The 22801-nt window shown below is 46.1% G+C and overlaps 1 protein-coding gene and 1 long non-coding RNA gene across 8 annotated transcripts in view; one reads left to right on the forward strand and one right to left on the reverse strand.

Moving 5' to 3' along the window:
• Window positions 1-227: 227 nt before the first annotated feature.
• Window positions 228-7274, reverse strand: F2RL1 (F2R like trypsin receptor 1). Of its 2 annotated transcripts, none has more exons than XM_048849540.2 (2): window positions 7056-7274; window positions 228-2345 (listed from the first exon to the last, which is right to left on the reverse strand). In XM_048849540.2, exons 1-2 carry the CDS (start codon window positions 7120-7122, stop codon window positions 1246-1248), a joined length of 1167 nt encoding a protein of 388 aa, XP_048705497.2. In that variant the 5' UTR covers window positions 7123-7274; the 3' UTR covers window positions 228-1245. The 2 variants fall into 2 exon arrangements, with proteins under 2 accessions (XP_048705497.2, XP_048705498.1); XM_048849541.2 differs by lacking the exon at window positions 7056-7274 and adding an exon at window positions 3081-5084.
• LOC125636450 (uncharacterized) overlaps window positions 7204-22801 on the forward strand; it is a 38351-nt gene continuing 22753 nt past the window's right edge. For 4 of the 6 annotated variants that reach the window (XR_012668445.1, XR_012668447.1, XR_012668442.1 and 1 more), the window contains exon 1: window positions 7204-7344. This is a non-coding gene — a long non-coding RNA (uncharacterized LOC125636450). Of the gene's footprint in view, window positions 7345-11260; window positions 19070-22801 lie in introns of those variants that run through there. The other 2 variants (XR_012668443.1, XR_012668446.1) reach the window with 2 other exon arrangements.

Consider the following 22801-nt stretch of genomic DNA (forward strand, 5'->3'; position numbering starts at 1 on the left):
TTGGTTCATTAACCAAATTTAACTAAAAGGTGAACACAGATATGCTTGTGCATACCAAGGTCCTGCTTTGAGCAGGGGGTTGGACTAGATGACCTCCTGAGGTCCCTTCCAACTCTGATATTCTATGAATCTAAGTTGTTTGCCAGCTGTTTTGAATTATTACTTTGTCTGGCTGTTCCTCTCACCTACACACATGCCTCCCATCAATAAAAGTTTGCACTAATGAATTATAGCATTAGGCAAATTTACTTCATTTTTACATCCGACTGCAGCATTGACAAACTCTACATTTGTACTTAGGAAAACAGTTTTTTTTTTTAACCTAAAATCTGGTAATGCAAATCAGATCACTGACATGTGAAAGTGTTAAACAGGAACACAAATGAGGACTTCCAAACTTAGTAAGTTATAAAAAGTGACTTAATTTACATTATATATCTTAATACAAATGAAGTAATATGTAAAAGTGAAACAGCTACAGGACATAAATTCTACAAATACAGCATATTATACCCCAATAATATCACATATTGTCCAAAATCTGAGAACACAGTTTGCCTCAGTATATATTCCTATCAAAGAACAATTAATTTATCTCAATGCTAGCTGATAATAGTCAGTTTGCTATCTCACTGGTATAATCTTATCAGGCTTCCCCAGTTTCAGTATTTGCAATAGCAGGAAAGTCCAATAGACAATATAAATTCTACTAAGCATAAGAAATTGACCTCCTGTGGTTTAAGAGGAGGCTCTCTTATTTACCCTCATAACTCCATTAAGATCAAATGAAGTAATATACAAAGGGACAGGGCTCTAAAGAAACAAGATACTTAAATTGCTTGTTTCTAGTATACAAAAATAGTATATAAAACAAAAGTATAATAACCAAGTCATAAAAATTAAGCATCCTTCACTAAATTATTAAGAGTTAAATGCAGAAGTGATTAAAATAAAGGCACCATCCATAGGTATTAAAACATTACAGAAGTTCTCTGCCATTTAGAGAATAAGTACTGTTTTTTTAAACAGTATCAAACTCAGTACAGTGCTGCTTTTTCCATGTCACTCAATATTCCCATGAGGAATTCAGAGGTAAACAGTTGCCAGTTTTGAAATTAAAGTCTCAGTGTGAATCCAACAGATGGTTGCTTCATACGCACTTGTAAAAATAAAAAGATTCACGTTATGTACAATAGGCTCACTGCTATATTAATAAATGTTCATTTTTCTACTACAAGAAAAGATTTAGTAAGTTGTCTTAGTTGTGTTTGAACTGGAAGAATAAGAGTTGGATTTCTTAGGGTATCTACTTGATGAAAGAGAGACTTGCATCCTCTTTGCAGTTCGCACACTTCGGCAAAGGAAAGCATTTTTAAGGTTGTCTCTGAAGTCTTTTGAAACGAAATAATAGATGAATGGATCAATGCCACTGTTCAGAGTGGAAAGACACAATGCTGTTATATATGAGGCATACACATGACTTTGGCCATAGTCCCTGATCAGAGAATAGTGCACTACAAGTAGAATATTACTAGGTATAAAACAGATAAGATATATGGATAGTACTGCAATAATGAGCTTGATTGCTTTTTTCCGTTTCTTTCCAATGTTTATATCTGTAATGGAGGCATTCAAAGTCTTAATCATTAGTATGTAGGCAACAGTCGTGAGAATAGCTGGGAATAAGAAGACTCCAATTGCTAGAGAAAGGAAATAATTAAACATGTCATGAGCCAATACATTCTGAGGCAACACATCATGACAAGTAGTGATATTAAGATTTGAAATATATGCAGTTTGATCAACAAGGTACAATGGAATGGTGCTCAGCAAAATCAGTATCCATATTGCAATTGAAACTCCTACTGCCATTTCAGACTTCTTTCTTGAGTGTAGTATGGGGTTCACTATGACCCAGTACCTTTGCACACTGAGACATGTCATAAAAAGAATGGAGCAGTACATATTTCCATAAAAAAATCCAGTGAGGACTTTGCAAAGCCCTTCACCATAGATCCAGTTGTTGCCATTTATATGGTATGCAATCTTCAGAGGGAACCAGAAGACAAATAAAAGATCTGCTAGTGCCAGGTTAGCCATATAAATCACAGCTGGATGTTTCTTTTTTGTTCTGAAGAAAAAGACCCATAAAGCCATGGCATTGCTTGGTAAACCAATAAGAAACACAGTGATGTAGACTACAGGAAGGAAAACTGTAGTCAGTTTTCCAGTAAGGATTTTTGTAGCAAAGTCATCCACAGTATATGATTTTACAGAGGAGTTTTTATTTTCAATCTTTTGGCCAATAAAACTTCTTCCTTTTCCATGGTTGGATTTACTTTCCACTAAAGAGGAAGAAAGAAAGAGAGACAGATTAGTACAGTGTCATTACATAGATAGTCCAATCCATTCTAAACTATGAAGGACATTAAACAGAAAATAAAGTTAGCGACTATGCTTGAATCCAGTCATATTGTCCTTAGTTTTATCTCCCTCTCCTTTTACTTATTACCCTACAACGATGCAATTCCTTTATTACACCATGTATAAATGTTAAATTATTCAATGTCCATGAACAAATTCTCTTGGATTTTTGGTGGAGGGAATTAACTAATTATTAATACCTAACCCTTTCAAGCCTAATTGAATAAGTAACTGAATCAAAGTAAACAAAGCTTGAGCCAATTGTACGTGAACAGAGGCTTGTCTACATGAGGAAAATGAAAAAAAAACATAACAGTCTTCCCCATGTAGACAAGTCCCTAATTGCACTCAGTCTTCAGAGCAAGACAGGAAAGAAAACATGAGTGTTAGTATTTGTAATACTGCTGGAAGATGGTCAAGCTGCAAGGGTGCTGCTGGCCTGAGACAGGGGAAATATAGGTTCAATTCCCTACTCCACCACAAACTTCCTATGTGAGTTACTTCCTCTCTCTGTGCTTCAGTACCCAATCTATAAATACTTCCCAAGAGTGTTGTGAGGAGAACTACAATGAAGGGGGACTATACAAATACTTAAAGTTAGAAACACAAATGTGAATACACCATAGCAAATCTCAGTTTACACAAGCGCAGCTTACCTAACACCACTGAACCATCCATATGAAAGTAAACTGCATCCCTGAAAGCCCTGCAGCATGTTTACAGTGCAACTCTACCAGTATGCTTCCTTCATTTATACTGAGGCCTTGCCTACACTAGGGAAGAGTTTGCTGGTAAAGCTTATACTCGTTAGCGCTCCTTTGCTGTTATAGCTTATGCCATTTCTCTGAATGAAATAAGCTAACAATCTACACTAAGCCATTTGCAAGTATAACTATGGCAGCTAGGAGTATAAAGAGAATGATACCCATTAATGTCAACTGACATTAGTTACAGCAACAGTTTTACTGGTAAAACTATTTTGGTTAAAAAAAGTCATTTGTTAACTGAAGTAGTTACACTAAGCGTTTATACCAGTACAGGTTTCAGAGGAACAGCCGTGTTAGTCTGTATTCGCAAAAAGAAAAGGAGTACTTGTGGCACCTTAGAGACTAACCAATTTATTTGAGCATGAGCTTTCGTGAGCTACAGCTCACTTCATCAGATGTTTGTACCAGTACAGTTTGTTGCTTATTCCCATATGGTACTGATAACTAACTTCATTCACAGAAACAAGGTTGTTCTGATTGCACTACAGGTATACTTAAGCAGTACTTTTTTTTTTTTTTTTTTTACCATTAGACAAGTCCCAAGTTACTTGACAGTGTACATTTAAGAGTCAATTAATTGTACCATAGTTCAGCAGTTTTCAAACAACAGTGCAAGGTGCATAGTTGTGAAGTCTGTCAATCAGTAACCAGTTGGATGCATTATAAAATTTCACTTATATTGTACATGTCCAGAGAGTTTTAAAAACTGCTACCATACAACAGAAATGAGAAAAATGTTCATGTTTCTCATGTCAGTTTTCTACATTAATCTAAACAACTCCATGTTTTCCAGACCAACCAATGAATATCTATTTTAGAAGTGTGCACCCAACACTAGTATATATCAGTGAAGTGATGAAGGTGAAGTGAGCTGTAGCCCACAAAAGCTTATGCTCAAATAAATTGGTTAGTCTCTAAGGTGCCACAAGTACTCCTGTTCTTTTTAGTGCTAACAGTATGTATCAGTGCTAACAGATGCAATTGCTATCCATGTATGTGGTAAACTTCCAATAGTGAATGGATGAGATACAGATTTATACTATAGGAAATACAGCATTTAAAAAGATCCTCTATAAAAAAAAAAGCTAAAGTTTTAGTAATTTGTTACTTTTTTACTCAGACAAGTTAATGAATATAAAATGTGGAATATTTGATTAACACTCATTTTATGCAGAAACACAGAACCCAAATGTTAATTATCAAAGAAAATTAAAAGTAATAATAAAGTTCAGGGGAATAGTCATCAGCAGGCTCAAAATAGCTCAGTAGTTGTACATTACTTCTGAGACCATTCAGCATCCAGAGAGAAACGATACATTTACTTAACAAAGCAGTAGTCACACTGGGATAGGATGCTAATTGTATTTTCTACATATTGCACTATGCCTTTTGTATCTTAAGCTTCCATAAAAATTAAGACTATCCCTCCTCCAAAAGACACACCAGATTTTTGCTGTGTAAAGTATTGAAATATGCAAGTTGAAAATAGTGAAACAAACTGTTTTTAAACAGTTAAATTCTGGTTGTTATTAAAATAACAAGTAGCAAAATGAAGGGCTCTGCTTACAAGAAACCTAACTTTCTTATGTCAGTCATGTCAGAGACTCAACCTCAAGGGTTTTTTAGGTCTGTTCCAGTGATTTGTACTTGAGAATCTAATTAAGTTAAAAGGGAATCTGATCCAATTTATGATAAACCATTTGACCTTTCAAAAGGCACAGTGAGTCCCTACCAAGTTTAAGATGGCTAAAGCTCATTTCAGAAATGATGTGTGAATGGGGAAGGGTCATTTAGAGAAACAATTGTGCGTTTATCCATGACTGATTGAGTCAGCCCATCCCTTGCCAGTGCTGTTGATTCATAGCTACTCCTAGATCTCCAACTTCTGTGGTGAGCTATTACGGGGGGGGCCGGCGGACGGACACACCTTTTGTAGTGATAATCAAGGTGGGCCATTTCCAGCAATTCACAGGAACCTCTGAGGAACAGTGGGGGATGGGGGGGAATAGTTTTACTTTGTGTAATGACCCATCCACTTCCAGTCTCAATTCAAGCCTAAATTAATTGTATCCAGTTTGCAAATTAATTCCAATTCAGCAGTCTCTCGTTGGAGTCTGGTTTTCAAGTTTTTTTGCTGAAGAATTGCAACTTTTAGGTCTGTAATCGAGTGACCAAAGAGACTGAAGTGTTCTCTGACTGGTTTTTGAATGTTATAATTCTTGACGTCTGATTTGTGTCCATTTATTCTTTTACGTAGAGACTGTCCAGTTTGGCCAATGTACATGGCAGAGGGGCACTGCTGGCATATATCATAGACTATCAGGGTTGGAAGGGACCTCAGGAGATCATCTAGTCCAACCCCCTGCTCAAAGCAGGACCAATCCCCAATTTTTGCCCCAGATCCCTAAATGGCCCCCTCAAGGATTGAACTCACAACCCTGGCTTTAGCAGGCCAATGCTCAAACCACTGAGCTATCCCTCCCCCCCACATTGGTAGATGTGCAGGTGAACTAATCTCTGATAGTGTGGCTGATGTGATTAGTCCCTATGATGGTGTCCGCTGAATAGATATGTGGACAGAGTTGGCAACAGACTTTGTTGCAAGGATAGGTTCCTGGGTTAGTGGTTCTGTTGTGTGGTTGCTGGTGAGTATTTGCTTCAAGTTGGGGGGGCTGCCTGTAAGCCAGGACTGGCTGTTTCCCAAGATCTGTGAGAGTGATGGGTCGTCCTTCAGGATAGGTTGTAGATCCTTGATGATGCATTGGAGAGGTTTTAGTTGGGGTCTGAAGGTGATGTCTAGTGGCATTCTATGATTATCTTTGTTGGGCCTGTCCTGTAGTAGGTGACTTCTGGGTACTCTTCTGGCTCTTGTCAATCTGTTTCTTCACTTCAGCAGGTGGGTACTGCAATTCTTCAAAAAAAAAAAACTTCAAAACCAGACTCCAACGAGAGACTGCTGAATTGGAATTAATTTGCAAACTGGATACAATTAACCTAGGCTTGAATAGAGACTGGGAGTGGATGGGTCATTACACAAAGTAAAACTATTTCCCCATGTTTATTCCCCAGACATTCTTGCCAACTGCTGGAAATGGCCCACCTTGATTATCACTACCAAAGGTCCCCCGTCCCGTCCCCCCCCGCTGGTAATAGCTCACCAGAAGATTAGATTACTGCAGTGCACTCTGGTGGGTGAGGCTATACACAAAGACCACCCAAGCTACAGCTGTTGCAGGATGAGGCAGCTTGCTTGCATAGCGCATTATGTCCGAGTTTCAAAAACCGCATTGGCCTCCTATTTACTGCTAAGTGCGATTTAAAGCGTTAATATTGATCTTCAAGTGTCTGGGACTTGTGAGCAACCTGGGGCGAAGATCGTCCCTTCTCTCCCCGCAAAACAGCTAACAGAGAAAATAGCCCTCGCCCAGCCGCTTGAGAGCCACCTTCCCTCCTCCCGCCAAGAGCAGATCTCGGCCTGCTCAAGCTAATCACGCCGTACGTCTGACGGTCGGGGCCGCCGACCTCCGGGCAAGGGGCGTAGCCGCAGCGGGGCGCGCCCTGCGCTCGGAACCGTAGCCGGGCGGCGCGAACGCCTGCTGGCGGCTGTTTAGGGGGAGGGTCGCGGTGAGCGCCTCAGCTCCCCGCGCTCGCTGCTCCCGGGGGTCTCGGCTCCGTGTCCCGGCTGAGTCACCCCAGCCCCTGCCGGGCTCCGAGGGCGGGGTCTGGACCGATCGGGCCGAATTCCAGCTCCTCGCTCCCACCCTGCGCGGCGGGTAGCGGAGCCAGGCCCCAGCAGCCCGGCCCCAGCGCGGCGGCCCCGCTCCGCGCTGGCGGGGACGAGTCTCCCGGCCGCTCTCTTCTTACCTGTGGCGGACGCGGCCACAAGCGCCGCGCACAGGAGCAGCAGCTGCAGCCAGCGGCGCGCCCCCATCTCCGGCCGGGACGGGCTGCGCTCCGCGGGACTCGGGCTGCGGCACGGACACTCCCCGCGGCACGTCGCTGCCTGCTGCGCTGGGCTCGAGCTCCTCCGGCCGCCAGTTTCGAAGATACCTACGAGGAGGCGGGGCCGAGCTGCCGTCAAGCAGGTGCCTCGACTCCGCCCCCCTGGAGGGCGGACGTTGGGTTTCGAACGCCACAGGGGCACGTGACCTGAGTGAGTCACCGGCGGCGTGGAACTGGGAGCGGGGCCGCGAGACTGGGTGGGGGCGGCTCAGGCCAGTTAGCTACGGGCCAAGGAGCGGAGCGGGGGAGGCTGCTCTTGCTTCCCAAGGCGGCTCCCTGGCGTGGTGCGCGGGGCCCCGCCGAGTCCCCGGAGCGAGGCCGGCTTGTGTTAGCGGCGCTGGAGCTGCGTGAGTCCCAGCCGCTGCCACGCGGAGCGGAACCTCGCGCTTCGGAGCGGCTGGCACCGTTCCTTGGCATCGCGTCCACACGACGTGCCGTTACTAATTCCCCCCCCGCCCGCGCCGCGGAAAGCAGCGTAGTGTAAACAGGTGCTGGCTGCGCACCCAGGCGACGTATGCCGCTCCAATAATAGGGTGAGTCACGGCCAGTCAGTGGGCGGGAGTCAGCACCAGGGTACCCTTGTTCTCAGTCCAGAAGCCTCTTGGTGCCAGCTGGCAGGGGGCACTGGGTTACGGAGGTCCCCTTAGTCTGACATCTACTAGTCCACCAAAGAACGTTATGTGAGGGTCTCTAATGAAAGTCTGTCCTGCCAGTCATAATCCTTGTGAGATACATGTATGGGTAATACCTGAGGAGTTAAGTAGATACTGTATAATTAAAGGTTTCAGAGGAACAGCCGTGTTAGTCTGTATTCGCAAAAAGAAAAGGAGGACTTATGGCACCTTAGAGACTAACCGATTTATTTGAGCATGAGCTTTCGTGAGCTACAGCTCACTTCATCAGATGTATACCGTGGAAACTGCAGCAGACTTTACATACACACAGAGAATATGAAACAATACCTCCTCCCACCCCACTGTCCTGCTGGTAATAGCTTATCTAAAGTGATCAACAGGTGGGACATTTCCAGCACAAAGCCGGTTTTCTCACCCTCCACCCCCCCACACAAATTCACTCTCCTGCTGGTGCTAGCAGGAATTTGTGTGGGGGGGTGGAGAGTGAGAAAACCTGGCTTTGTGCTGGAAATGTCCCACCTGTTGATCACTTTAGATAAGCTATTACCAGCAGGACAGTGGGGTGGGAGGAGGTATTGTTTCATATTCTCTGTGTGTATATAAAGTCTGCTGCAGTTTCCACGGTATACATCTGATGAAGTGAGCTGTAGCTCACGAAAGCTCATGCTCAAATAAATTGGTTAGTCTCTAAGGTGCCACAAGTACTCCTTTTCTTTTTGTGAATACAGACTAACACGGCTGTTCCTCTGAAACCTGTCATTATGCAAGGCACTGCATTTAGCCGTATGGAGTGGAAATCTATCAACTGCATGAAAAAACTTGTACAGATACAGACAGACATCATCTTCCTTTCCAAATGCAAACAGATGGACATCGTACCAAAACGACTGAAGGTAAAAAATCCATTACAATCTACATACCACACAGACTATGCTGACAGCTTGTGCCTCACGCTCTCAAAGAAACTGCGGAATCACCTGATCAAGATCCTCTACAGCAAACAGGGAAAGATTAAGAATGAGCTCTCAAAAATGGATACTCTCATAAAGAACCAACCTTCCACACAAACTTCCTCGTGGCTGGATTTTACTAAAACTAGACAAGCCATTTACAACGCACACTTTGCTTCTCTACAAAAGAAAAAGGACACTAAACTTTCTAAACTACTACATGCTACAAGGGGCCACAGCAATGGTTCCCTCACCCCACCTAGCAATATTGTTAACCTATCCAACTATACTCTCAGCCCAGCAGAAGCAGCTGTTCTATCTCGGGGCCTCTCCTTCTGCCCCTCCACCCCCACGAACATGATACAGTTCTGTGGTGACCTAGAATCCTATTTTCGACGTCTCCGTCTCAAGGAATATTTCCAAAATACCTCTGAACAACATACTAATCCACAGAGGTCTCCCTGCCAACACTACAGAAAGAGGGATTCTAGATGGACTCCTCCTGAAGGTCGAAACAGCAGACTGGACTTCTACATAGAGTGCTTCCGCCGACGTGCACGGGCTGAAATTGTGGAAAAGCAGCATCACTTGCCCCATAACCTCAGCCATGCGGAACGCAATGCCATCCACAGCCTCAGAAACAACTCTGACATCATAATCAAAAAGGCTGACAAAGGAGGTGCTGTTGTCATCATGAATAGGTCGGAATATGAACAAGAGGCTGCTCGGCAGCTCTCCAACACGAGTTTCTACAAGCCATTACCCTATGATCCCACTGAGAGTTACCAAAAGCAACTACAGCATTTGCTCAAGAAACTTCCTGAAAAAGCACAAGATCAAATCCGCACAGACACACCCCTGGAAGCCCGACCTGGGATATTCTATCTACTACCCAAGATCCATAAACCTGGAAATCCTGGGCGCCCCATCATCTCAGGCATTGGCACCCTGACAGCAGGATTGTCTGGCTATGTAGACTCCCTCCTCAGGCCCTAAGCTACCAGCACTCCCAGCTACCTTCGAGACACCACTGACTTCCTGAGGAAACTTCAATCCATCGGTGATCTTCCTGATAACACCATCCTGGCTACTATGGATGTAGAAGCCCTCTACACCAACATTCCACACAAAGATGGACTACAAGCCGTCAAGAACACTATCCCCGATAATGTCACGGCTAACCTGGTGGCTGAACTTTGTGACTTTGTCCTTACCCATTACTATTTTACATTTGGGGACAACGTATACCTTCAGATCAGCGGCACTGCTATGGGTACCCGCATGGCCCCACAGTATGCCAACATTTTTATGGCTGATTTAGAACAACGCTTCCTCAGCTCTCGTCCCCTAAAGCCCCTACTCTACTTGCGCTATATTGATGACATCTTCATCATCTGGACCCATGGAAAAGAAGCCCTTGAGGAATTCCACCATGATTTCAACAATTTCCATCCCACCACCAACCTCAGCCTGGTCCAGTCCACACAAGAGATCCACTTCCTGGACACTACAGTGCTAATAAACAATGGCCACATAAACACCACCCTATACCGGAAACCTACTGACCGCTATTCCTACCTGCATGCTTCCAGCTTTCACCCTGACCACACCACACGATCCATCGTCTACAGCCAAGCTCTGCGATACAACCGCATTTGCTCCAACCCCTCAGACAGAGACAAACACCTACAAGATCTCTGTCAAGCTTTCTTACAACTACAATACCCACCTGCAGAAGTAAAGAAACAGATTGATAGAGCCAGAAGAGTTCCCAGAAGTTACCTACTACAGGACAGGCCTAACAAAGAAAATAACAGAACGCCACTAGCGGTCACCTTCAGCCCCCAACTAAAACCCCTCCAACGCATTATTAAGGATCTACAACCTATCTTAAAGGATGACCCAACACTCTCACAAGTCTTGGGAGACAGGCCAGTCCTTGCCTACAGACAGCCCCGCAACCTGAAGCAAATACTCACCAACAACCACATACCACACAACAGAACCACTAACCCAGGAACTTATCCTTGCAACAAAGCCCGTTGCCAATTGTGCCCACATATCTATTCAGGGGACACCATCACAGGGCCTAATAACATCAGCCACACTATCAGAGGCTCGTTCACCTGCACATCCACCAATGTGATATATGCCATCATGTGCCAGCAATGCCCCTCTGCCATGTACATTGGTCAAACTGGACAGTCTCTACGTAAAAGAATAAATGGACACAAATCAGATGTCAAGAATTATAACATTCATAAACCAGTCGGAGAACACTTCAATCTCTCTGGTCACGCAATCACAGACATGAAGGTCGCTATCTTAAAACAAAAAAACTTCAAATCCAGACTCCAGCGAGAAACTGCTGAATTGGAATTCATTTGCAAATTGGATACTATTAATTTAGGCTTAAATAGAGACTGGGAGTGGCTAAGTCATTATGCAAGGTAGCCTGTTTCCTCTTGTTTTTTCCTACCCCCCCCCCCCAGATGTTCTGGTTTAACTTGGATTTAAACTTGGAGAGTGGTCAGTTTAGATGAGCTATTACCAGCAGGAGAGTGAGTTTGTGTGTGTATGGGGGTGGGGGAGATGTGAGAAAACCTGGATCTATGCAGGAAATAGCCCGACTTGATTATGTAAAGAGTTGTCACTTTGGATGGGCTAGCACCAGCAGGAGAGTGAATTTGTGTGGGGGGGTGGAGGGTGAGAAAACCTGGCTTTGTGCTGGAAATGTCCCACCTGTTGATCACTTTAGATAAGCTATTACCAGCAGGACAGTGGGGTGGGAGGAGGTATTGTTTCATATTCTCTGTGTGTATGTAAAGTCTGCTGCAGTTTCCACGGTATACATCTGATGAAGTGAGCTGTAGCTCACGAAAGCTCATGCTCAAATAAATTGGTTAGTCTCTAAGGTGCCACAAGTACTCCTTTTCTTTTTGTATAATTAAAAATTATGTTCTCTAGGTCCGTGTGTTAAGGCAAGTCATGGAAAGGTGATCTGCATACCCTCATGCAGGGTGAAAAGAGGCATATCTCACTCTGAGTGGTCATGTGCAAATTAAGTATTGTAGGTTTCACAATGGACACTCATTCACAATCTGAGCAAAATGCTAATCAATAGATTGCAGAGGTCACAGGAAAAAACAAAAACAGCAGGAGTTTTCCTGTTTAGGATTAAGACATTAAGGATTTTGAAACTATATCTGGGGTGCAGATAAACCCCGTCATTACTTCAATCTGTGAGTACAAGTTGCCAGCAGGCTTGATCTTAGGAGAAAGGATGTCAGCCAAACTAATTGAAAACACTGGGAAAAGGACTTGGGGTGAGCTATCTGGTTGTAGAGGGGGAATGCCTTGAGAGTAAGTATAGGCTCTAGAGAGCATGTTATGATTTTGTTTCATATGTAACCATTTCTTTCCAAAATGCTCACTTTTTGATAAACTTATTCTTGTTTTCACTATATAAGCATTGTGTGTTAAGTAGAGTGGGAATCCGGAGTTGAATCTTACAAACTGATGTGTGTAGTATTCCTTTGGGAGTAGCAAATTTGAGTGTTCTCTGAAGGTTCAAAGGCCTGGGCATTCCAGAGGGACGCTTGGTGGACTTGGGAGTTGATGTGTGCCTATTGCTAACCTGTACAAAGAGAGCAAAGGCTGTGGAGGCCTGGAAGGTATTGCTTGTGTTTCCAAAAGCTGGTGGTTTCATGGAGCCGATCCACAGCAGGCTCAGATAAGACTCACAGGTGCCTCGCACCCCTGTGAAAAAGCACACTCAACAAAATCAGTGGTCAGAGTAGCAGCCGTGTTAGTCTGTATCTGCAAAAAGAAAAGGAGTACTTGTGGCACCTTAGAGACTAACAAATTTATTTGAGCAAAGTGAGCTGTAGCTCACGAAAGCTTATGCTCAAATAAATTTGTTAGTCTCTAAGGTGCCACAAGTACTCCTTTTCTTCTAACAAAATCAGTGACCACTTGAAAATTTTGGCCTCGTTGACTGGTTCAAGAGCATACGGCAAGTCATTTGCAGAACCATAACTAGCAGTTCATACATCCCAGTCCTATGCTTAATCCATTATGCAATGCCGCTTTGATCTGGTGCCCTGCTTTAGTATGGTGCTAGAGTAAATGCATAATACACACTACAGCATAGCATTTGAGATTTTACATACACAAAAATCAGAAAATCCCAACCATAGTATTACATTAATGTAATTTTTTAATTAATTACCATGTTTTTTATGAGAAAAAATTACTTTAAGTGTATATTCAAATACCATTTGAATGTGTGAGGTCACATTCAAGTAAACAGTGATTTATTTGAGTGATTGTATATTTGGACACTGGAATAAAATACATTGTGCAGTCATTTGAATGTAGTCACTTGGTTCCCCAGTAAGCCAACTAATCCTGGGGACAGTAAAGGTATGTCTACACTACGAAATTAGGTCAATTTTATAGAAGTCAATTTTCACAAATCTATTTTATACAGTCAATTGTGTATGTCCCCACTAAGCGCATTAAGTCAGTGGAGTGTGTCCTCAGTACTGTGACTAGCATAGACTTACAGAGCGGTACACTGTGGGTAGCTATCCCACAGTTCCTGCAGTCTCCGCTGCCCATTGGAATTCTGGATTAACCTCCCAATGCCTGATGGGGCAAAAACATTGTTGCAGGTGGTTTTGGGTACGTGTCATCAGTCACCCCTCCCTCCCTCTGATGAAAGCAACTGCAGACAATCGTTTCACGCCTTTTTTCCTGGGTTACCCATGCAGACACGATACCACGGCAAGCATGCAGCCCGCTCAGCTCACCGCTGCTGTTGTGAGCATTGTAAACACCTCATGCATTATCCTGGAGGATGTGCAGAACGGTGCTAAGAGATGCCACCATGAGGACAATTGTGATGAGGACATGGACACAGACGTTCCTGAAAGCACGGGCTATGGCAATTGGGACATCATGGCAGCAGTGGGGCAGTGGTTGATACAGTGTAATGCCGATTTTGGGCCCGGCAAAAAAGCACACACTGGTGGGACCACACAGTGTTGTAAGTATGGGATGATTCACAGTGGGTGCAAAACTTTTGCATGCGTAAGGCCGCTTTCCTTGAACTTTGTGAGTTGCTTTCTCCCACATGAAGCGCAGGAATACCAAGTTGAGAGCCTCCCTGACAGTTGAGAAGTGAATGTAGATAGCCCTGTGGAAGCTTGCAAAGCCTGACTGCTACCGGTCAGTCGGGAATCAATTTGGAGTGAGCAAGTCTACTGTGGGGACTGCTGTGATGCAAGTAGCCAATGCAATCACAGACGTTCTGCTATCAAGGGTAGTGACTCTGGGAAATGTGCAGGTCATAGTGGATGGCTTTGCTGTAATGGGGTTCCCTAACTCTGGTGGGGCAATAGACAGAATGCATATCCGTATCTTGGCACCGGACCACCTTGCCAACCAGTATATAAACTGCATGGGGTACTTCTCAATGGTGCTGCAAGCACTGGTGGATCACAAGGGACGTTTCACCGACATCAACGTGGGATGGCCGCAAAAGGTGCATGACACTCACATCTTTAGGAACTCTGAGCTTTTCAAGCAGTTGCAAAAAGGGACTTACTTCTCAGACCAGAAAATTACCATTGGGGATGTTGAAATGCCAGTAGTTATCCTTGGGGACCCAGCCTACCCCATGCTCCCATGGCTCATGAAGCCGTACACAGGCAGTCTGGATAGTAGAAAGGAGCAGTTCAACGATAGGCTTAACAAGTGCAAAATGGTGATAGAATGTGCCTTTGGACATTTAAAAGCTCACTGGTGCTGTTTGCTGACTAGGTTAGACCTCAGCGCAGCCAACATTTCCATTGTTATTGCTGCTTGCTGTGTGCTCCATAATATCTGTGAGAGTAAGGGGGAGACATTTATGGCAGGGTGGGAGGTTGAGGCAAATCGCCTAGCAGCCAATTTTGAGCAGCCAGAGACCAGGGTGATTAGAAGAGCACAGCTAGGCACGCTGCGCAGCAGAGAGGCTTTGAAAATCAGCTTCATGACTGGCCAGGCTATGGTGTGACAGTGGTGTGTGTTTTTCCTTGCTGCACACCTGCTCCCTTTGTTGATTTTAATTCCCTGTAAGCCAACCACCCTCCCCCTTTCGATCACAGCTGGCAAAGGAAATAAAGTAACTATTGTTTTGAAACCATGCACATTCTTTCTTTCTTAATTAAAAAAAAAAAAGTGAGATAACTGACAAGTTAGCCCAGGTGGGGTGGGGTACAGGAGGAGGGAAGGACAAGGCAACATTGCTTATTGTAGCCACACTACAAATCAAAACTGTTTGAACGACAGCCTTCTGTTGCTTCGGCCATCCTCTGGAGTGGAGTGGATGGGTGCCCAGGGCCTTCCCCCGCACGCGTTCTTGGGCATCTGGGTGAGGAGGATATGGAACTTGCAGAAGAGGGCAGGCGGTTATACAATGGATGCAGCAGGGGTCTGTGCTCTTGTTGGCTTTCCTGCAGCTCCAACAGATGCTTCATCATGTCTGTTTGCTCCCCCATTGGCCTCAGCATTGCCTCCTGCCTCTGCTCTTCTCACTCACTTAATGCTTTATAGATTCATAGATGTTTAGGTCAGAAGGGACCATTATGATCATCTAGTCTGACCTCCTGCACAACGCAGGCCACAGAATTTCACCCACCATTCCTGCGAAAAACCTCTCACCTATGTCTGAGCTGTTGAAGTCCTCAAATCGTGGTTTAAAGACTTCAAGGAGCAGAGAATCCTCCAGCAAGTGACCCGTGCCCCATGCTACAGAGGAAGGCGAAAAACCTCCAAGGCCTCTTCCAATCTGCCCTGGAGGAAAATTCCTTACTGACCCCAAATATGGCGATCAGCTAAACCCTGAGCATATGGGCAAGATTCACCAGCCAGATACTACAAAAAATTCTTTCCTGGGTAACTCAGATCCCACCCCATCTAATATCCCATCACAGGCCATTGGGCTTATTTACCATGAATATTTAATTACCAAAACCATGTTATCCCATCATACCATCTCCTCCATAAACTTATCGAGTTTAATCTTAAAGCCAGATAGATCTTTCGCCCCCACTGCTTCCCTTGGAAGGCTATTCCAAAACTTCATTCCTCTGATGATTAGAAACCTTTGTCTAATTTCAAGTCTAAACTTCCTGGTGACTAGTTTATATCCATTTGTTCTTGTGTCCACATTGATACTGAGATTAAATAATTTCTCAGCCTCTGCCACTGAATGCCTCCATGCATTAAGCTGTGCCCTTTCAGTGCGGGAGGAGTGCATGAGCTTGGAAAACATGTCATCGCAAGTGTGGTTTTTTTCGCCTTCTAATGTGCGATAACCTCAGGGATGGAGATGATAGGGGGAACATAGAAACATTTGCATCTAGGGGGAGATAAAAAGGGAGAGTAAAATTTAAGATTATACATTTCTGAGAACAAAAGGGAGACTCTTTCACAGTGAATCAAGCAATTCACAGCAGACAGTACACGTGCTTTAGGTACAAGGTCGCATTTTGCCTTTTATATTGAGCGCCTGCCGGTATGGTGAGACATCACAAATGGCTGGACAACAGAATTCGGTTTCCAGGCAGCCATGGTAGGCCTTTTGGTATGCGGGGTTGGCTTCTTATGCCTTCATAACATGTGGGAATAGTTTCAAACTGCAGCGCCATCCTTTCCCATAGCAAGCAATGCTAGCTGGGTTTCACGTTTAAAAGGAGGGGCTGTGGTTTTTGGGTGGATGTGGAGCACACACCTCCCCCCACCTGACCGTGTGGCTATTCTCTGGGATGATCCCTTCAACTCTCCCCCCACCGCATGGCTATTCTCCGGGATGATCCCTTTTAGCCAAGTGCAAACAACCCAGCATGAACGGGGTCCTTTTACTGTTCCCTTACAAAAATTCCCCTATTTCAACCAGGTGACCATGTATGTTATCACTCTCCTGAGGCTAACACAGAAAGATATAGACCGAATGTTGCTTGAATGTGACCAAAACCCAGGACCATTCACTGCCATGCTTTGTGCTGCAATGATTCCAGACTACTTGCTACGGGCTTGGCATGGTAAAGTGTCCTGCCGTGGAGGATGAAATAAGGCAGCCCTCCCCAGAAACCTTCTGCAAAGCGTTTGCAGAAGACCTCCAGGAGAGCTTCATGGAGATGTCCCTGCTGGATTCCCGTTCCATGCCCAGACACGTTAACAGACTTTTCCAGTGGCTCTACTGGCCGCGAATGCATCCCAATTCTTCAGGGCAAATCAAACATTAAACACTATTGCTTTTAAACGCTGTACTGTAGTTACAAATGTGCACTCACCAAAGCTGCCTTCTCCGGCTTCAGGGTCGGGGATCCCACATTGGGAGGGTATTGGCTCCAGGGTGATGAAAAGGTCCTGGCTGCCAAGGAGAATGGATTTACCACTTGCCTGCTGCGCATTCTCCTCCACCTCTTCCTCCTCCACCAAATCCTCCTCCCTGTTGAGTGAGACTTCCCCCTTGCAGGTGTCCATGGACAGTGGTGGGGTGGTGGTAGGGTCCCCCCCTAGAATGCCATGCAGCTGATCATAGAAGTGGCATCTATGGGGCTCTGTCCCAGAGCGACCGTTTGCCTCCTTTGTCTTTTGGTAGGCTTGCCTGAGCTCCTTCACTTTCACGCAGCACCGCTGTGTGTCCCTGTTGTAGCCTCTGTCCATCATGCCCTGTGCGATTTTGGCATATATGTTAGCATTTCTTCTTTTTGGTCGGAGTTCGGCTTGCACAGATTCTTCTCCTCATACAGCAATCAAATCCAGTGTCTCCCTTTTGGTCCGTGCTGGAGCTCATTTGTGATTCTAGGGGGATTGCATGGTCACCTGTGCTGCTGAGCTCACCACGCTGACCAAACAGGAAATGAAATTCAAAGTTTCCCGGGACTTTTCCTGTGTACCTGGCTAGTGCATCGGAGTTCAAAGTGCTGTCCAGAGTGATCACATTGTAGCACTCTGGGATAGCTCCTGGAAACCAATACCGTTGAATTCCATCTGCACAAGCCCAAATTCAACCCAGTAAGGTTGATTTTAGCGCTACCCCCCTCGCAGGGGAGGAGTACAGAAGTCAATTTTAAAAGCCCTTTAGGGCAACAGAATGGGGTTGGTTGTGTAGACATATTCATTTTAAAATTGACCTAATGCGGTTAAATTCGACCTTACCCTGTAGTGTGGGCCAGGGTTAAGACTAGTGAGGAAAGGGCTTCTGTGACCCAGCTGTGGTCATACTCACTGAGCCACTTGAGCTATAAGGTGCTCCTGCTTCCACTCATAAAGTGTTACCTTGTGTTTCTCTTGTACTTGTTTTTTTCTTTTTTTCCCCACTTAGAGCTTGGCTACACTTGTGAGTTAGAGCGCATTAAAGCAGCCCTGGGTGCCCTAACTCACGACACGTCCACACTGGCAAGGCACATAGGGCGCCCGGACTCTGTGGCTGGAGTGCTCCTAATACTCCACCTCGACAAGAAGCATAATGCTGCACCCCGGCTGGAGTGCCGCAACACCACTGTGGATGCCCTGGTCTGTTAATGCGCTCTGAGCAGCCTCAAGAAGTGTCCCACAATGCCTGTTCTAGCCACTCTGGTCATCACTTTGAACTCTACTGCCCTGCCCTCAGGTGACCAACCACCAGACCCACCCTTTAAATTCTCTGGGAATTTTGAAAATCCCCTTCCTGTTTGCTCAGCCAGGCATGGAGTGCTCTCAGCGAATCCTTCCAGGTGACCATGCCTCCAGGCAATCCCCAGTATGGAGCAATGGCAAGGTGCTGGACCTTATCAGTGTCTGGGGGGAGGAATCTGTCCAGTCCCAGCTGCGCTCCAGCCATAAGAATTATGATACCTTTGGGCAGGTATCAAGGGGCATGATGGAAAGGGGCCATGACTGGGATGCACTGCAGTGCAGGATTAAAGTGAAGGAGCTGCGGAATGCCGATCACAAAGCCCGCGAGGCAAACCACCGCTCCGGTGCTGCCCCCACGACCTGCCGTTTCTACAAAGAGCTGGACGCAATACTTGGGGTGACCCCACCTCCACTCCGAGGACCACCATGGACACTTCCAAGCCCAGTTCAACAAGGCAGGAGGAGGAGGAGGAAAGCGGGAGCGAGAGTGCTGAGGAGGAGAGAGACACCCTGACATCCCTAGATGCATGCAGCCAGGAGCTGTTCTCAAGCCAGTAGGAAGGTAGCCAGTTGCAGCGGCCAGTGCTTGGGGAAGGACAAACACCAGAGGAGGTGCCTGGTAAGCGGCTTTTATTTTGGGAAGGAAGTTGTTTGGTGCAGGCTCTCGGGGTGAGGAGGGTTAGGGCTGCATGCATGCCTAGAGGCGGAATAGGGCGTTGGTGTTTTCTCTCACATCATGGTAGTCGGCCTCAGGTATCTCTTCAAAGTTCTCATGGAGAAGCTGGGCAATGCGCTTGCTCAGGTTCCTTGGGATAGCTACTGTACTCCTTGTCCCAGTGAGGCTAACATATCCGTGCCACTGTGCCATGCGGGGCGGGGAGACCATTGCTGCACACAGGCAAGCTGCATATGGGCCAGGACGGAAGCCGCATTGTAGTAGAAGGCCCTCCCTTGCTGTCACTCTCAGCAGCGAGATATCTTCCAGGATTAACTCCTGTGGAAAATGTGGGGAGAGTGTTCAGTATAAGGGCTGCCACCATGTCAGGGTTCCCTCCCCACTCTAAACTCTAGGGTACAGACGTGGGGACCCACATGAGAGACCCTCCCCAAGCTTATTTCTACCAGCTTAGATTAAAAACTCCCCAAGGCACAAATTCTCCCTTGTACCTTGGATTAGGTAACGCTGCCACCACCAAGTGATTTAGACAAACTCAGGGAAAGGACCACTTGGAGTTCCTACTCCCCCCTAATATCCCCCCAAGCGCCCACACCCCCTTTCCTGGGGAGGCTTGAGAATAAACAAGATGCTCACAAACCAACCTTGGGTTTTTTTAGGACACTAAAAAAAACCCCAATCAGATTCTAAAAGAAACAGAACTTTATTATAATGAAAAAAGGTAAAAGAAGCACCTCTGTAAAATTAGAATGGAAGATAATCTTACAGGGCAATCAGATTAAAAAACATAGAGGATTTCCCTCTGGGCCAAACTTTAAAGTTACAAAAAGAAAACCAGGAATACACCTTCCTCTCAGCACAGAGAAAAACACAAGCGAAAACAAAAATAAGCTAACGCATTCCCTTGCTAGTACTTACTAATATAGGTGCTGACTTTTGGTTTTGCCGGTGGGTGCCCTCCCGAGGCCCCACCCTCACTCCACCCCTTCCCCCACTTGCCCACTGCTCGCTCCTCTCCGCCCCCTCTTCCGTGCACCTCTGACAGTTTTGGAGGGAGGCTATTCACATTAGAGAAAAAAGGTGGGTGAGGTAATATCTTTTATTGGACCAGCTTCTGTTGGTGAGAGAGACAAGTTTTTGAGCTTTCACAGAACTCTTCTTCAGGAAGAAGAACTCTGTGAAAGCTCCAAAGCTTGTCTCTCTCTCACCAACAAAAGTTGCTCCAATAAAAGATATTACCTCACTCACCTTGTCTCTCTAATTTCCTGGGAACAACAGGGCTACAACAACACAGCATACAAAAATGCAGGATTCACATGAACAGCACAGAGTGACCATCACACCAGGGCACTATTTTCAGGATTCATTTTAGCATAATGTCATCATTACACCAAGGAAGTAGCACTACCAGCACAATGAGGTAAATATAGCCACAGGTGCATGCCAAAAATTCACAGGACAAGCACACTGGGATCCATACAGCAGGGTAGTAGTACCAGTTTAGCGCTCAGTGGGGCTACACTCAGGGACTGAGTCCAAGGGTTCAGCTAAACACAAGGGCACCTGCAAATAGCTGTACTAACAGCAGGATCTACACTGGGCCCAATAGGAGGAGTTGCTCATCAGGGCACTAATTCCCAATCCCAGTGCAAGGCAATATGGGATCCAGGTACCAAGTCTGTATTACCAGAATTTGTACTCCCAGGAGAGTGGGATGGAATTATAGAAGTTACAGGCGGAAAAGCCCTCTGTGATCATCCTGGCTCAGTCCATCTGCCTGCCAATGCAGGGCTTATCCTTACTGCATGTTTTTTCCAGTCTCCTTTTAAAAGTCCCAAGCCTTGGGGTTTCTAGCCGTGACACTCTATACCAGGGGTTCTCAAACTGGGGGTCGGGACCCCTCAGGGAGTCGTGAGATTATTACATGGGGGGTCGTGAGCTGTCAACCTCCACCCCAAACCCGCTTTGCCTCCAGCATTTATAATGGTGTTAAATATATAAAAAGTGTTTTTAATTTATAAGGGGGGGGTCACACTCAGGGGCTTGCTATGTGAAAGGGGTCACGAGTACAAAAGTTTAAGAGCCACTGCTCTATACCTCGGGGAGTGGTGTGCTGTGCTCTGTAAGCCCCATATTCATCATTTGTATATATTCTTTATATTTCATATAAAGCATGCCATGTAAGGTATCATGGGAAAGGTTATGATTTGCTGAAATCCACTGTTCTGTCGAAATATGTACATCATTAAAGTGTATGAAATTATGAGATTGTGCTGTATGGTGTTAATGAAATATGCTGCAAATTTGGGAGTAGCCCAGAAGGCAACTCCCCAGAAACAACAAGGCACTTGACCAAATGGCTGGGTGGATGTTACATGACCATCACCAGCCATTGTGCAGCAAGTGAATGACCATTAGCAATTCAGGTTTCAGAGTAACAGCCGTGTTAGTCTGTATTCGCAAAGAGAAAAGGAGTACTTGTGGCACCTTAGAGACTAACCAATTTATTTGAGCATGAGCTTTCGTGAGCTACAGCTCACTTCAATGACCATCACCAGAGAATTACTCAACCCTGGGACTCAACAATGCCCTCCTCCCTCCAACATGATGCTTGGACTTATGTTGCCAGAGCACATGGACTAAACAGGAGATAGTTCCAGCCCAGGTTGTACCCCAGGGGTCACACTAGCCCTTCCCTTGGGAGATTATTCCATCCACACCCCAAGGCAGAGATTGCAGTGCTTGGAAGGTTTCCCCTGATAGCTTAAGTTTCCCTCTCCCCCCGCCCCTCTGCATCCCGTCCGCACTACCTCTCCCCCCCTCCCCCCCCCACTCCTGTAAGATGCAGTCACCCAGATGCCAGGGAGGGGGACCAAGCGCACTGCATGGACATGGCCACTGTCCCCGAGAGGCAGGCGTCTCTGGCTAGGCAGTGAGGGCAAGCAGAGGGGCACCGCACCCCGCAGCAGCCCAGGAGACATCCCCTCCCTCCCCGCCCATTCCTGTCCAGCTGCCCGGCGCGGGCTGGTACTCTCAGTCTCTCTGTGCTGCCAGGGTCCAGGGGATGTTTTTGGAGACACCTTTGACTGAGCCCCCTGCCAGATGCAGAGAGCTGGGCAGCAGCCGGTGCCCCCCATGCAGACGGCCACCCCGTCGGCAGCCAGGTGCCGGCTCTCAGCACAGCCACCTGGGAAAGGGTTTCAGTCCCCACCCCAGCCACCCTCACCCCAAAACCCCCTTTGAAATAAATTTATCAGCTGCTGCTACTGCCTTTAGTTGGCTGAGAGGTTGAAGTGAGGCTGGGAGCTGCTCAGCTGCAGGGCCACAGAAAGCAGCCTGCTGCCCCCAAGAAGCAGGGAGGAGGAGGAGGCAGGGCGGCACTGGTGGTGGTGGGGGGTCACTCAGACCCTGCTCCAGGAGCAGAGTCCCCATCGCTGATTGGCTGGTGGCCAAAAAACAGCTAAACAGCAGTGCCAGGAAGAGCTGTTTTGGCCATGATAAGCTGATTGGCAGCGGCTCCTGGCCCTGCAAAAAACTGCTGATCTGCCCCCGGGACAGCCCCGCTGAGCAGCTGATGGGACCCACGGGCCCCATAAACAGTTGACTGGTGCCTGTGGGTGCTGAGCACCCACTTAACTGATTCTAATAGAGTTGGAGTACTTGTGGCACCTTAGA

Source organism: Caretta caretta, chromosome 5 (genome assembly GCF_965140235.1).
Source record: "Caretta caretta isolate rCarCar2 chromosome 5, rCarCar1.hap1, whole genome shotgun sequence".
Classification (NCBI taxonomy): Eukaryota; Metazoa; Chordata; order Testudines; family Cheloniidae; genus Caretta; species Caretta caretta.

Coding starts and splice junctions, on each gene's coding strand:
- F2RL1 (XM_048849540.2), bottom strand. CDS start 7,122: ATGGGGGCGCGCCGCTGGCTGCAGCTGCTGCTCCTGTGCGCGGCGCTT. Junction 2,346..7,055: donor TGTGGCCGCGTCCGCCACAG/GTAAGAAGAGAG, acceptor CTTCCTCTTTAG/TGGAAAGTAAATCCAACCAT.